General features: G+C 43.4%; 1 protein-coding gene across 1 annotated transcript in view; it reads right to left on the reverse strand.

Moving 5' to 3' along the window:
* SPTBN5 (spectrin beta, non-erythrocytic 5) overlaps positions 1–16,655 on the reverse strand; it is a 1,780,873-nt gene that overhangs the window by 303,425 nt on the left and 1,460,793 nt on the right. The window contains exon 51 of the mRNA XM_069208774.1: positions 16,243–16,389. Within this exon, the coding sequence (XP_069064875.1) occupies positions 16,243–16,389 (147 nt within the window). The remainder of the gene's footprint in view (positions 1–16,242; positions 16,390–16,655) is intronic.

The raw sequence follows: 16,655 nt of genomic DNA on the forward strand, positions 1-16,655 counted from the left end.
TTTTGGAAAGTGTTGTTTTTGATAATGCTTCTGTTGCTGTAGATTAGGCCATTTTGGGTGTGAAGCCTCTAAAGGAAATAATACAACTCCATCAGCCTATACTGTCTTGAAAATCTTTTTGTTCTTCTAGACCAACTCCTTGAAATGTCTGAGCTACATTTTTCATTCAAAGCTGTTAAACCTGTCAGTCTCAGTCTGGTCTTTCTCCAAATATTTTATCTATTCCTCTCTTGTTTGCTAAAATTTGTTCAGGTTGGCTTTAGGATTTTGTGCATATTAAGACTGCTAACCAGTGGTAAAGTGCTTGTGCTCGCTCCTTTAAACATGGTAAAAATGTCTTACACTTAATTGGGACATTTAATTTCTTTAGTAAAGTGGTACTACATATACCCAGGGCCTGTAAATTAAATGCTATTAGCCGGCCTGCAGCACTTATTGTCACACTCACCTAAGTAGTCCTTCAAAACATGCCTCAGGCCTGCCATTGCAGCCTGTATAAAGTTTAAACCGCCCTTTTGACTTGGCAAAATAAAACTTTTGCCAGGCCTGAAACTTCCCGTTTATTACAAATGCCTCGTCATGTAACTCTTTCCTATGTGGCACCTCCCAAGTTCCTGGGCCCTTGGTTGGCATCACAGTACACTTGTCTGAAGAAAAAGGGGAAACACTGAAGTTCTGGGCTCTTTGAGGGAACGTGCCCATTGGCTCCAAGAAATTACAACGCCTGCCGACGACCAACACGAAGCTCCGACAAACCCCTCTCTTTCCAGTACATTGACAACTGGCAATGTAAGATCTGCAGTTTGCACAACAGTATCAACAGCCTGCGGTGACTGACAACATAGTTTCGGATCTGTTTTAAGGGATCTTGGTTCCTAGTTGGGAGAGCTGTACTTTTTCAGTAAGTGTAGTGTTACTCCCTTCACTGTAGCTGGTGTTAACATTTCTCTTCTGCTATCTCAAGAAGACCTGGTACTAAATGCAATATTGGTCTAGGTGAAGACCAAGTTTTTTATCTCTCCAAAGTGGCAGACACCAATGGCTGAGGAGTTTCAAGAGGAATATTTAACTTTGCAGTTCCTCTGACTAATATGTCTTGAAAAGTGATGATATTATTAACCGGTGAAACACGAGTCTGTGAATGAGTTGGGGAGGTAGGAGTGTATGTTGTGACATCCTTATATATATCTATACATGGAGAGTTACATTGCAATCAAGATCTTGTGCTCCTCTGTGGAGAAAATTCAGGAGAAGTGACTCTACAGCTCTGTGGCTGTTGTGACCTGACTGGAGACCTGAATGGTGACGAAGGATTTCACTTTCTAATTGGAGACATAGAAGTTGCTCTTGATGCTTTCCTTAAAGGTAAAAGATTAAGTGGTAGAAGAGCAATATGTATCGGGTCTTCAAATGATGGGTTGATATGGTAATGGGTCCAGTTCTGGGGATTATGTTTGTCTAAATCTCTCTCTTGAATAAGAAGTTGTTTCCTTCCTCTGCCTTTTTCTGAGATGTTATTGATCATCAGAAGGTCTAATAGCTTGGGAAGTAGACAAATATATAGTTTGATGGTGGTACGGACCAAGCTTTGGAGGCATGAAACAATGATGTAGATACTCTCTGTTGTTTCACCGTCGCTGGTGAAAGAGGTCTCTTTGACGTCCACTGTACTGATGACATAGTATGTGTTCTTGACATTGGAATGGTTCTTGAGGCTGAGTGGTGTTTTCTCAATGTCAACAAATTATGTTGTAGATTTTTGTGAATTTGGTTTTCAGATTCTTCACCTGATGGCAAACAAGTTGGCTACAATGTCTTTAATGGCGATCACGACGTTGTCTTACTATGACGACTGGAATGATGATGTCTTTTTTCCCTTGATTTCCCCCTGTGATGTTTCAGCGGATCGATGGGAAAAAGAGGCTGGTTCAGAGAGAGAGATCTTGAATGTCTCTGTCCTTTCTTTCTCTCCTCTTCAACCCTCGTGTCTTCTATCATGTACCTAAAGTGTATGTCCTTTTTTGTTCATTTTCTTGCATGTCACACTAACTGAGTGGAAAGAAGGTAAACATAGCACATATCCCTTGTGGGCATCTGTCATAGTTGTCTTTCTCCCACATGAAGGGCATCTAAAGAATAGTAATAGCATTCTGACTTGAATCAATGGAAAAAATATTTACTCAAGAGGAAATTGAAAAATATTTCAAGTGAAGTATCAGAAGTAAACTTCTTTTGATAAAAAAAGCTGTATTTTGTATGTAAAAACCTCAGCAGTGTTCCTAGGCTCCTTCTCTCACAAGCTTGAAAAATTAACTAGGGGACAGAAGCTGGGTAGAGCTGCTTTCCAGTTTCTTAAAGTGATAGGTTCCTTTTGTCTTCTCTGTCACTGTTAAATGAAAGCCAACAAGCTGCTTTTTTGCATTCTTGTTTACTAAATAAACCACTTATGTATACTATGTTGTCTATTAAAAGATGCTGCACTATGGGAGAATGACTACATTTGGCAAGTTTATAGCTATGTAACATGTAGAATAAATTACACCTTTCTTGGATTTCTATTCAACAAATGTATTCAGACATTTTTAGATTCAAAGACAATATTTTCATGCTGTCTGCATGAGACTCAACTATCGTTGTAGGGTCTGCACCTAGGGCCTAATTACGAGTGTAGTGGTCCTTGGACTCATGGTGGCTGTTGGACCTCCACAGTTGTGGCTGTCCGACAGCCACATTAGAAGGTTTGCAAGCAGCCGGGCCAACATCCCACCGTCTCCGCCGTGATCGAACATCCTATGAGGCCGACCGTGGTGCAGGTTAGTATCAGCTAGGGCGGCGCTGAACTAAGTGCCGCCCTGCTGATTACAACCTAGTTCTCTGCCAGCCTTTTCATGGCAGTGAAGGCTGCCAGAGAACAGGTGCAGGGGGCCACAGGGGGCCCCCCATGCGCAGCACCCTCATAATGGTGTGCAGACAGTGCGCATTACAAGGGTGCAGGTGCCCCCTGCCAGTGGCAGCATTGCCCCGGCTCGATTATGAGCCGCGACAATGATGCCACCAGTTTCCTGCTGGACTGACTGGCCAAAACCTTGGGCCCTTAGGGGGTCATTCTAACTCTGACGGGCGGCGGAGGCCGCCCGCCAGAGTTCCCCCCTCCAGAACACCGCTCCGCGGTCATGAGACCGCTGCGGTGATTCTGGGTTTCCCACTGGGCTGGCGGGCGACAGCCAAAAGGCCGCCCGCCAGCCCAGTGGGAAACACCCCTCCATGAGGATGCCGGCTCCGAATGGAGCCGGCGGAGTGGAGGATATGCGACGGGTGCAGTTGCACCCGTTGCGAATTTCAGTGTCTGCTCAGCAGACACTGAAATTCTTTGTGGGGCCCTCTTACGAGGGCCCCTGCAGTGCCCATGCCATTGGCATGGGCACTGCAGGGGCCCCAGGGGCCCCACGACACCCCATACCGCCATCCTGTTCCTGGCGGGCGACCCGCCAGGAACAGGATGGCGGTATGGGGTGTCAGAATCCCCATGGCGGCGCAGCAAGCTGCGCCGCCATGGAGGATTCTGCAGGACAGCGGAAAACCGGCGGGAGACCGCCGGTTTTCCTGTTCTGACCGCGGCTGAACCGCCGCGGTCAGAATGTCCTGAGGAGCACCGCCAGCCTGTTGGCGGTGCTCCCGCCGACCCTGGCCCCGGCGGTCCGTGACCGCCGGGGTCAGAATCAGGCCCTTAGTCTCTATTTTGAATTTCCTTTGGACTTCACATCTTTTTCTAACGATGACCTTTCCATATTTTCCTTTTTTACAAGAATGTGCTACGTGTTTTTTCTTGGTGGGTATTGTCACCCTGCAGTCTGCACATTTACTTCCAGGGTAGTAGAGTCAGAATGTAATGCCCTTGATTTTATTTTCTGTGCTCATCAGAGACAATTTGTTTATTTTAGGCAAACCAAAGAAGCTGTTCTCCACCTCTGCCACAGTGCGATTAATACAGGGCTTCGGTACAGATGCATCTAACCTCTTTCATTTCTCTCATACTCCCTGTGGAGATAAACTGAATAGCCTGATCAACAAACACCAACATTTACATTTGGGGCAAAGGGTCCATGATCATTACATACTGCTGCCTAAGGTGTGGGCAACAAAGGTGTGCAAATTTGTTATTTTAGATACTCTTTTAGTAATCAGAACCCTCTGCTCTTAAGCCTCAGTTTGGACGTAGTACAGAGGCACAAGTAGAGGCTACCCAGATCGAATTTACTAGAAATAGAGGAGTATAGTGAAAGTGGCAGGATATCAAACTCAATGCTTTTCTCGAATCGCTTCAGGAAAGTCAGAAGGAGTATTTTAAGATACGTCAGTCCAGATTCCGAGCCCGTTATGGTGTTGGGGGCCTTTGGTAATATTTGTAAAAAGATCTCTGAACAGCTAATGGTCCCAAGACATCGAAATAACACAAAGCTGCGTAGTTGGTTTGACAAAAAATGTTCACAAGCACACACGAATCGTAAAACTGTAATCAGAAACGACCCAGTGACCAGTGATTAGTGCATGCAGGAAGCGCTATCAAGAGACAATTAGAAGACGGAAAGAGGAGATCAGAACAGAGGCCTGGGAACAACTCACTACTGCAAGTGAAAGGAATGACAGCACCGTTTTGGAGAGTAGTTAATGCATCTGTTTTCTCTAATCATTCTCCCCCCGCCCCCCCCCCCCCACCCACTGACATGAATGTCCTTGAACATACATGGGTCAGCTATTTTACTACCCTCTATGATTTAGCTGAATCAGTCCATGGGGAGTTTAGTATTCTGAGTGGTATGTGGAGCTTGAATGCTTTTGAGTTGCTTGTAATCACTATAACGGATCTCAGCAGTGAGAGGCAGCCCAAGTATGAAGGCACCAGTCCTGGATGGAGTCCCTGTTGACCTTTTTAGAGGAAACGTACTGTTCTGGGCTCCAGTACTGGCTGGTGTGCTTGGCTGTGTATGAGCTCAAGACCCCGCAAATTCTTGGTCTAGGGCAATAATTGTCCCCATTTTTAAAAAGGGTGACAGGAGCAATCCACATTGTTATCAGCCCATTTCTTTGATTGATTCTATGGCCAAGGTACTGGGAAAAATTTTATTGGACCAGCTTTAGCACTGGGCAAAAGAGAATAATATTGTTTCTCCTGCACAGTATGGATTTAAACAGGGTTTAGGCACAGTGAATCAATGTCTAAGACTCCACTTAATAATGACCAAATATGTGCTCACCCAGGAAGAATGCCTTCATTTGGCATTTATGGTCCTGAGCGCAGCATCTGACAACATCATAAGGTCAAAATTGTGGAATATGCGTTTAAACAGGGGTGCCAACCCGCATATTGTGCATCCCCCAGCTCACCTGCATACTGATGTTGGGCCAGGAGAGGAGTGCACCCGTTATTTTAAGATCAGAAAGGGGGTTAAACAGGGGTGTGTGCAGGAGCCGTTCCTGTTTAGTATTTACATCAACGACCTCGATGATCATCTGGTAGGGGCCACGGCTGATCCTCCTAGGATATGGAATCGCTAGTTACCGGTACTTATGTACACAGATCATGGAGTCCTCATGGCCAGAACAAGCCAGGGACTCCAAAAACTTCTAGATGCTTTTTTAAATTTCATGTCCGATTGGGGCTTACAACAAATACAACCAAAACATATGCCATGGATTGTGGGTGTCCTAAAAGCAGGCCAACTCGTTTTCACGTAAATGGGAATAGACTTAATTATGTGACCACCTTCTCATATTTGGGGATCCCATTAGACAATAAGATTACCTGAAGGCACTTGAAGAACGTGAGAGCAAATCAGCATCGCAAGCCACAGACGCTTTGTTTAGGTTTGCATCAAAGTTAGGATCCATGCCCCTGCTAGCTTCCACCACAATATATAAATCCAGACCAATCGTTACCTATGGTACGGGGATGTGAGGTTATGGGAACATCCTCCAATTGCAAGCCTGCAAAGACAATTTCTTTGCAGGGTATTTTCCCTGCCCAACTCTGGCCCTTCTGTATTAGTGCATGAGGAATTGGGACTGCAATATTTGGGGGAAATATTGAGGTTGGCACCTATTCTGTTATGGCTGTCTTTATGGTTCAGAATCGAAGCAGCCCTGACACAAGTTGTAATCAACCACTGACTTAAACTGGATAGTCTGCAAAATTGAATGGTTATCAGTACCAGAGAAAACTTATACCTGATTATAAGAAGAAACCCATATGACCAACCATCAGTAATTACTCAATCCCATAAAGCTAAGGTGAAAGGCGAACTAGAAAAGCTGCTAATTCAAAGGAGGTGGGAGGCTGAATTCAAGAAGTCTTTAGAATCATATCTTCCATTAAGTACTACCTCAGCTATTGAACCTTATTTACTTAAAACATCACATAATCAAAGATTCTATCTTAAAAGATTTAGGCTGGGGTTGGGCCACTTTTAGTATTGTATCCCTCTAGAGTATATAAGAACAAGGACTTGTCCCTGTGTCCATGTGGCTTCTCAATACAGCAGTCACAACTCCACTTGTTATTTTGCAATCTATACAGGACCAGCTTAGCCGCATATTGAGATGTGTATTGCGTAGTTTAAACATCCAAAGCTGTAAAAAAGCACTAAAGCATCTACACCTGTGTCAAACTGATATAGTGGGCTACACTGTGTACAGCTTTCTTGTTTCTGTAGTCAGAAGCAGGAGAATTGTTGGAAAGTGAAGGTATAGCCATGCATGAACTTCATGAGAATGAACAAAAGTGCATTTTATGAGATCCTTTTTTATTGTACATGTGCACATTTAGCTTGGTCGGTGAGTTAAACTGCGCATTGCATAAGTTCGGGTAGAATACATATTACACTGTATATTTTCTGTACTAAGTGATTTTATGCATTCATTGTTTTTAATGATTGTTTGATGAGTTTTATGAATTAAGTTACGTTTTATACATTGCAAATTAATTTATATGTGTGCTTTTATGGCTTTTGTACTGAGCCAAATAAAGCTTTCTTTGACTTGACTTGGCTACAGTGTTTCATTATATAAACAGCATCCATGCTAGGCCAGGTGAGAGGAGCACTTCATGCTGAGGTTACCATGATCTTTCTGACTCTGACCTCCATTCTGCGAAGGATAGCCTGCACACTTGGACCGGCTTCCTGGCATATAATTCCAAAGTTTGAGGATTAGACTATCCCAATAGATCTATCACAGGGTACTCCCGCTGTGGTCTCTTTAGTATAGTATTAGTGACAGATAGGAGTAAGCTAAGGATAAGTTACTTACCTGTAAATTCTAGTTCTCTTCCAGGGGTATCCCCATTAAAATCATAAGCACTGAATATTTCTGCCTACGTGCGAGGACCACAGAGCATATATAAATACACATGTATATGCATTAAATGTATATGTAAGAGTAAAAATTGTGTAGAGCAGTGGTTCCCAAACTGTGGTCCGGGGACCTCTAGGGGTCCACGAAGCCTCCTCAGGGGGTCCGCGACTGTTTAGACAATTATACATTATTAGCAGATTAGGTCCCCAGCTTTCAGTAATGACTTAGTGAGGGGTCCCCCAACTCCAAGAATGAGTCAGTGGGGGTCCCTGAGTTCCAGTAATCGGAAAGTGGGGGTCCACAGAAGTGAAAAGGTTGAGAACCACTGGTGTAGAGGATTTTAGTACATATATATCATATACATGTGCAAGCAATCATGCAGTCTATGTTGACAAACAGGCTAAAAATGTCTTATTTTTGTAAAGTTTTTCTTTAATCACACTTCTCAATTAGAGCTGATACCACTCTGTAATCAAAAAAGAGAGCGTAGAAAGTATAAGCAATCCCATCTAGAGAGAAAAACTGCAGTGAAAATACAGATGCATTATTAGCCAATAGGCTGCATCCTAATTAACATAGCAGAATAAAAAAAACTGGCACCATGCCTTTAAGGGTCTGAGAACCTCCAGTATCCCACCATGCCTCAGAGGTGAGAGTGAGGTGACAAATGGGTTACAGTTAGGTCAGTACTTTTTTTTACGGTGATAAGAGGAGTAGGCTAGACAATTAAACTGTTGTACCTCCAGAATTACGTCCGGGGAGGAGGGTGGGTTGCCAATGACTTTGATGAGGATACCCCTGAAAGAGAACTAGGATTTACAGGTAAGTAGCTTATCCTTCTCTTCCAGGGGATCCTCATCAATAGTCATAAGCACTGAATAGATTAGCAAGGCCATCCCATATCCCTGCGGACGGAGAGGTGGAAGCACAAGCAGTTTCCTTGTTTTAATTCAATAAATTTCTTAATGAAGTCTGACCCCCTTGAGTGTCTGTCTTAGCATCTAAATCAAGACAGTAATGCCTTGTAAAAGTATGTACCAATCTCCATGTTGCAGCCTTGCAGATTTCGAAGATGGGTACATTCTTCAGAAGGGCTGCCGTTGCCGCCTTGCCCCTTGTCGAATGGGCTTTAAATCTGGCAGTCAATTGTTTGTTAGCCAGTTGGTAAGCAATTACAATACATGAGACTATCCATCTGCAAATAGTCTACTTTGAGGCAGCTGTGCCCGTTTTCATAGGGCCATAATTTATGAATAATTGATCGGATTGTCTGATATCTTTAGTCTTATCGAGATGAAACTTTAACACTCTTTTTAGGTCCAGGGAGTGCAAAGTTCTCTCTGCTGGCGTAGACTGTTTGGGAAAGAATGTTGGAAGAGATACATTCTGATTAATATGAAAGTCAGAAACTACCTTAGGTTGGCACCCAGGATGGGTTCTCAAAACCACCCTGTTATAATGAGGTAGGGGTCTTCTGAACACAGAGGCTGAATTTCGCTGACTCTTCTGGCTGAAAGAATCACACCAAGAAAAGCTGTCTTCCATGTAAGATGTTGAAAGAGGCTTTGTCTACAGGCTCAAAGGGTGGACCCATGAGTTTACACAAGACCACGTTCAATTCCCACGGAGGGGAAGGTGTACAAACTAGTGGAAATACTTTTGTCAAGCCCTCTAGAAAATCTTTAACCACTGGCATTGTAAAGAATGACGCTTGTGAGGGCGATTTACGATAAGCAGTAATGGCTGACAAATGTACCTTAACTGATGAAAACTGCAACCCTGATCTCGCAAGATGAAGGAGGTAGGGTAGAATAACCTCCTCTGGAGCCAGAATTGGATTGGAGCTGTTCTGGACACACCACATGAAGAATCTTTTCCATTTGAATGAATAAGAGCGCCGTGTTGAGGGTCTTTTGGACTCCTTTAGAATTTTAATGCATTCCTATGAGAGGCCTAGATGGCCATACTGCAGGAATTTAGGAGCCATGCAAGGGAAGGTTGGGATGAAAAATCTTCGAGGGGCTGGTTTTAGCCCAAAGGGTAGTAAGTACCCTGTATTGGTAGTGGTGGGATGCAACTACAAAGCGAAGGAATTTGCGGTGTTTCACTGCCACCGGGATGTGAAAATATGCATCCTGTAGATCTATGGAACACATCCAGTCCCCTTGAAGGAACTGGGGAAAGATTTGAAGATTCTGAATTTATATTTTCAAATGTACTTGTTGAGATGTCTCAGATCCAAAATGGGTCTGAAAGCTCTGTCTGGACCTTTCTTCTGTACCAGGAAATAGCAGGAGTAGACTCCTTTTCCTCTCTGTGAAGGTGGAACTTTTTCAATTGCTCTTTTTTGTAGCAGAGTAAGAAACTCTTTTTGCAGGAGAGGTTGTTGATGACAATCTGTTTTTGTTGGTTGCACTGGAGGAGGAGGTGATTTGAAACACAGAGAATACCCATTTTTGACAATATTTAGCACAATATTTAGCACCCATTTGTCTTTTGTTATGGACCGCTTTCATAGTTCGTAATACTTCCCCCCACTGGAGTGGGTAACAGGATCAGAGGAATACTCATTGTTTCCCTGATGTTTTGGTTGCAGACTGATTTTGTCTGATTGTGCTTTTTGTTTTTCGGGATTGGTAGAAAGGCCGTCCTTGTCTTTGCTGTTGTCTTTGGGCCCAGTGAGGGGTTTGAACCCTCTGCTGGTATGGACGTCTATCGTAGGGCCTGTACCTTCTACAGTATTCCTTATGCATTTCTAGTCCCACGGCCTTGTGTGTGTTCAATTCAGATTTCATTTTGGCCATTTCTTCATCTGTGTGGGCCCCAACTAAAGAATTCCCAGTGAATGGGAGGTTCATGATGCGATGTTGAGCCTCTGGTTTGAGTCCTGTTAGACGAAGCCAAGATGATCTTCTTGCACATTTACCATGCGCATATCCGTGAGTGGCTAGATCCGAGCCATCTGCAGCCGTGCTGATTACCTGATTGGTTACTAGGCCTCCTTCCTGTAGGATTTCTTGAAAATCCTGTCTGTCTTCTCTGGGCAGTTTATCGACAAACCTGTTTAGAGATGCACTAGATACCTTCATAAAGGAAGCAGAGGTACCACACATCTTCCTCCCAAACAAGTACAGATGCTTGCTCTCCGTGTCTGGAAGGACTGTTGATGAGGATGCCACTGAACGGGTGTTCCTGGCTGCAGCTATAATGACAGAATCTGGTGGAGGATCGGTTCTAAGAAATAAAGGGTCCTGGTCTGGGGCCTTTTATTTCTTTATAATTCTTGCAGGTGCTGCACGTAAGCTTGCTGGTGTCAGGAAACATAAGTAGAAGCTGCCTAGAAGAGTAGCGATGGTGAAGCATTTCAAATATTACAGACAATGGCGCTGTAGGTTCAGGGAGGTCTATATTAAGCTTATGAGCTCCTCTAACCAACACTTCATTAAAAGTGTTTATATCGTCCACTGGAGAGACTCTTGCCAGAGGAGTGTCTGTTAGCATGGGCGAATAGTCTTTAATAGAAGACCTAGATGCAGTAGACCAGGAAGAAGATCTGAGCCTTTGGTGATGGGATCAAGAGGCCCGGGATCTTGACCTTGGTCTGGAAGTCTGTGGCGACCTACTCCTCGTGTGCGACCGAGGAGTTCTGTGCCTTCTTCGCGGTGATGGTTGGCCTGTAGAAGATGGTGCTGTCGCCTGCTTGGCTGGAGGCGTTGGAGATGTTGTCCTTGGAAGGGATGCCGAGGGGGAATACCTCTGCTAGTTCTGAGAGTCCAGAGATTGATGGGCTGGGGCTCTTATTAAGGCTTTCCAACTATGTTGGGGAAATATTTATAGGAGAGACTTACCTAGACTATGACGAGGCTCTCGAGGACGCAATAGAGGACCTATTTGGTATGGTCATTATAGGGTCATGCGGCTGAGGCAACAACTTTGTAAAAAAGTCGCAGTAGGTGAAGTTGTTCTTTGTGCCATCATTGGTCTACATCTTGGCAAGCGTGAACGGTGTGTCGATGTAGAAGTTTGTTTTGACGTTACCCGAACAGGTGAGGTGTGTCTCGACATCGAACGATGATGCAGTGTCGTAGACGGAGACCGCTCATGCCTTGACGTTGAATGTCTTGCTGGTGAAATCCTTGGAGGAGAATGTCTTGACGCCGAATGCCTTGACATCGAATACCTTGACGTTGCGCCACCAGAGGAATGTGTCTCTACGTCAAACGGCATCTTGTTGCTGTCGGCAGAGACCTCAATCTTTGAATTAACTTTGTTGTCTTCGACGTTGATTGTTTCTACGTCAATTGGTCTGGGCGTGCCCTCGACGGAGTATCAGCATGTTGGTGCTGGCTAGACGTTGAGTGGTGGGTGACCCCCGCCAGAGACTTATCCATCGGAGTTAGCAGTGTGTTTGACGTCATGTCCTTTCACGTTGCATGTGTCGCCGTTGACTAAGGATTGCTTCTCGACGTCGGCTGATGACGCTGATGCGACAACGACGGGAGTGATGATCCTGAAGGGGAACAAACAGATATCTTCCTACCTGCTGAGGTAGATCTTGCTCGCAATTTGTCTGAAACACCTTTTTCTCTGGTGACCTTCTTATGAAGAGAGGTGGATGACATTTTCTCCCTCTCATACAGGCCATGGAGACAAATCCTTTCTCTGTCTTTCAAAGTTCTTTTTCACAGATTCTGGCAGTGTTTGCAGGTCTCAGGACTGTGGCTTTGAGGTAAGCACACTATGCAGACTGAGTGTGGATCAGTCTGAGCCAGTGGTTCCCAAACTGTGTGCCGCAGCACCCGGGTGCGCCATCAAAGATAGCCAGGGGAGCCGTGAACAAATGCACTTTATGAAACAATTATGTGCTGATGGTGATAGTAAATCTTTTGACTTATTAGGATATCAGGTTTCTAAACTGTAAATTGACATTATAATCGGTCTTTTTGTTCATTCCTCTCTTACTGGAACATAATATGTTGCACAACAGTGACATAATTAAAACATACAAAAAGTTACTAAAGCCCTAATTTGGGGGTTTTATCGAGGGTTAAGCTAGTCACATAGACAGTATTTCACAGGCTCTGATGCCACCTACTGGAAAGAAATTGAATAAAGTTCAAGTAAAAGGACTCCATTTATTCCTGTACGAAATATTTAACATGGTTACCTAATGTTCTCGGTTATTCCAGTGTTCAACATGTGGGCTACCTGCTAGTTGAGGGGGAAACTGCTTACATTGATTAAATATAGAGTGTTGCCCACTGGTAGAGTGTAAGCAGCTTCATGTTTTTAATTGAACAAATACATTCCGGCTCACACATTGCAGTTTGCCTTTTTTTTTGCACATTGGTGTGGAAAACAATCTGCTTTTCTCATCCCAGAAAATTCCTCTGTCATGTTAACCACCATTCCTAGGCCCAGTTTGGGTCTATTTTTTTCTGCCTTTCCCCAACATTTTCCTTCAGATTAGTTAATTTATGCCAAAGCACTCTGGCTTCAAGTACTGCATGTACTGCTACTGCCTGCTTACAGCTGCTTGCTCTCCTAATCTCGGATGCTTGTGTATGGAGAGTAAATATTCTGTGCCACCAACATTGTGAAGACTTTCTGGAGCAGTCTGGCTTGCACATACAGTTGCACCGATCTGGAAAAAGTATTAGATTGCTTCACTATTGGTGTGCATAAGGTTTACTATGCAAATTTAATCTCACTTTCATCCGCATAAATCAGCTATCTATAGTAAGCATGGTTTCCCATTTTTCTCATGCCTATCACGGTTTCATGATGTTTCCTTGCAAAACTTGTTTTGGAGCAGAAATATCATGCAAGAATATATCTCATGTTGTTTTTTTTCCCTCACTGCCACTCCATGTAGGTTCCTCTTAAAGGATTTGTAGGTGAATACAAACCCCAAATGCCTTTTTCTCGAGACACATTGAACAGTGGAGACCTTATATAGGACCCATAGTCTTCAGAAGTGTAACGAGCAGCCCAGGTCAGATGTAGGGGAGATCCTGTATGGAGATCCCATTATACCACCGTGCCCAACTACCTGGCTTGTACCGAGAATTAAATAGACACAAAGAGGCGCTCCAGTGGAGATTCATGGAGAGTGTTACTGTGCTACCTGTCTTTCAAGCTGTACTTTGGTGAAACTAAAACAGGTTGCGGATCCTGTTGAGGCTCTTGTTTTAGCTTGTAAGCAGTCCTGCTTGGATTAAGACGCAAGTCCTCATCAGCCCTGCCTGCTAAGGACCAGGTCGAAAAGACTGTCTTCAAGCTTGCTGCCACCACATGCTCACAGGTAACCACGTAAAACTAGCATAGCTATCAGTAGCCTGCAGCACCATTTTGGGATTGTCGGCTTACTTGGTTATTTTGTTATTAGTTATTTGTATGATTTGTTTGATTGTCATCAACTTGTACAAAGGTTGTGACTTTCGCATTGTACAGATGGCTAAACTTCCACTTGTCATTTTCCAGCAATCTCCACCGCCATTCTTGAGACCTGGAAGACGGTCGAAGTGTGTGTATGTTTATTGCAGTCAAAACATATTAGTGAGTTGTATTTCTACATGACCTCTAAGCTCTGACAGCAGCCCTATGTATTCCCTGTGCATTTTCGCAACCTTGTTTAAGAGATGCTGCGTATCTCACCTGTGTGACCGCAAACTTAGTTCTATCACCCTTATATAACAAAAGTGCCTCCTCAACAACTAAGAAAATTAGTTACTTACCTGTAACTGCAGTTCTCCAGTATTGGTATCTGTCATAGATTCACATGCTTGAATCATCCCCGTCGTCGAGGTGGGAGCCTCACGGTAAACTTAAATACATAAAGCAGTAAGTCAGTAAAAGTAAAACCAGTAGGCCCCAGTAGGTTTAAAAAGGCACTGCCGACGACGGCACCTATGGAAGATACGTCGGCGAAACGACCGTCATCTATAAAGGGCCCATTGACGAAGGATGAGTCGACAAAAGACCCGTTAGCAAAGACGCCGTCAATGTCTGATCCGTCGACGAGAGATCCGTCGACGAGAGATCCGTCGACGAGGGAAACGTCGACGAGGGAACCGTCGACGATTATATCGTCAACACAACTAACAGTGTACAAGCCATCCACCTACCTGGATACTTCGCCACACCATTCCTCATACCATCAGGACGACTCTACCAGATTCTTACCCCTTTCACTTATTGATATGGGTGACAATGCATTTTTGTATCTTTCTTGTTTATACCTTGGGCACGCAAAAGTAACAAATGAAAGGGTTAGACCTTGGGTATTAGAGAGCTCATGTTGGAGGTTACAAATATCATCTATTACCCTGGTCAGGTTAGGGGTTTAGATGTGGTACTATGAGCTAGCCAAAACAAACCAAAATTTACTGACACGAGTAGGCTAAGGCTCTGATTTAGAGTTTGGGGGAGGGGGTTCCTCCATCACAAACATGACGGATATCCCGTCCGCTGTATTATGATTCCATTATAGCCTATGGAGATCATAACACTGTGGATGGGATATCCGTCATGTTTGTGTCAGAGTAACCTAAATCTCTATATTGTGAAGTTCTTGTTGATCTAATACACAGTCCTACAAAACTCGTATGAACTGTTTCACAATATATATTGGTATTCTGGGGTCCCTCTTAATCAAGTGTTTTATGACTATCAATGAAGATCCTACAATGAAGAAACATATTTTCAATCTACAGAAGACCAGGTAAGTAAATATTGCTACAAACATCGTCTGAGGCTGTGCACAAAAATACAAGACTTCCTTGCTAAAATTAGTTGACCTTGGTGACATGAGCAATCATATGTACTGCAAACTGGGCAAATGTAAATTTAAAGACTCTACACCGTAGCGCTTTGAAAACTCTCCAGTAGACAGCAAACAGCCCACAGTCCATTAGCAAGAACAGCAGAATCAAATAACCAGTACCAAACTAATACTAGGGTAGAATCACAGAAGGTCAAATTATGCTAGACAATCTCAAGAACAGTAATTATGATCCATAAAATGGTGAAGAGAAATACCCTGAAATATCTTAAGAAAAACGTTATCAACCAATACCTAACTGGCCCTTTACCTAAGACTCCTTTGTTGAATGATAGATAAAGCAATTGAGTTTTGGGACCAAAAAGTCAGCTATCATGGCCAGCTAATGTATGACTGCTGGAATAAACTGCAACTGCCATGTAGTAGGGCAATGCTGGTCGACCCAATGAAAAGTAAAATCAAGTTTGGGTTATTAGATATTCACAATGAATGTTCATGAGGCAAATTTACATATGAATAATTGCACTGGAGATAATTTCCATATTTTTTGGCCGTTCTGAAAGCTAGATTTTGCAGTTCAGTGAGGTGATGAGTCCAGCCCAAATGATAATAGGAAAATTAACTCTCAATAGTTTAAAAATGAATTTCAACCCCTTTTTGCTATAGGACCTGATTTAGAGTTCGTCAGAAAGTGGTACTCTGTCACAAACATGAAACATATCCCATCCAACCTGTTACAAGCGCATTAGGACATGAAGCACTTCTAATAAGGCAGACAGGATATGCACCATGTTTGTGACAAAGCTACCTGCCTGCCAAACTCTAAATCAGGCCCCTACTCTAGTAAACATACCTTACTCAACCCACTAAGTAAAAAGCTTTAGTACATTCAGACTCAAGTCTCACAACATGCTGGGCTTTAACATTACATAATTCCTTTAGAGTAAATAGTCACTTGATAGTCATTAATACATTAGGCCATCCATTGTTCAGTCCAACAGCCACCTACTCATTATCATCATACAAGCATGTATTTATGAGCTCAGTTCACCCGAGAGTCTCTCAAGTGTGTACAGATGAGCCAACCATACCCTTCTTCATCACCATACCATTTGGATGCTGTCAAGTGTATTTCTGTTGGCCATGATTTCGGCCTCAAAAGTCTGGTGCTTCTGCAGCTTTGTTTGCAAGTTGCTTGGATCGTGCCAATTTTCATCCAAGGCAATGCTGTTCTTTTCATTTATCCAGGTAGCAGTCTGCAGAGAGAGTAATAATCTTCAATTACTGGACTGGCATAACCAAAACAGAAATGCTGTAATTCACCATTCACCATGATTGCTTGCTGTAGGACTGAAATACAGCCCTAAAAAAGTCACATTGAGTTGACTTAGTTGCAGTTTGTAATGAAAAATCAAATCTTAATTTTGTTAACTGCCACTGAACAGGCACAGAACTAAAATATGCTCATATGTGATTAAGGACAGGGAGCAAATGTGACTTCTCTTTGATGTATGGTTCATTA

The sequence above is a fragment of the Pleurodeles waltl genome, chromosome 9, assembly GCF_031143425.1.
Source record: "Pleurodeles waltl isolate 20211129_DDA chromosome 9, aPleWal1.hap1.20221129, whole genome shotgun sequence".
NCBI classification, from domain to species: Eukaryota; Metazoa; Chordata; class Amphibia; order Caudata; family Salamandridae; genus Pleurodeles; species Pleurodeles waltl.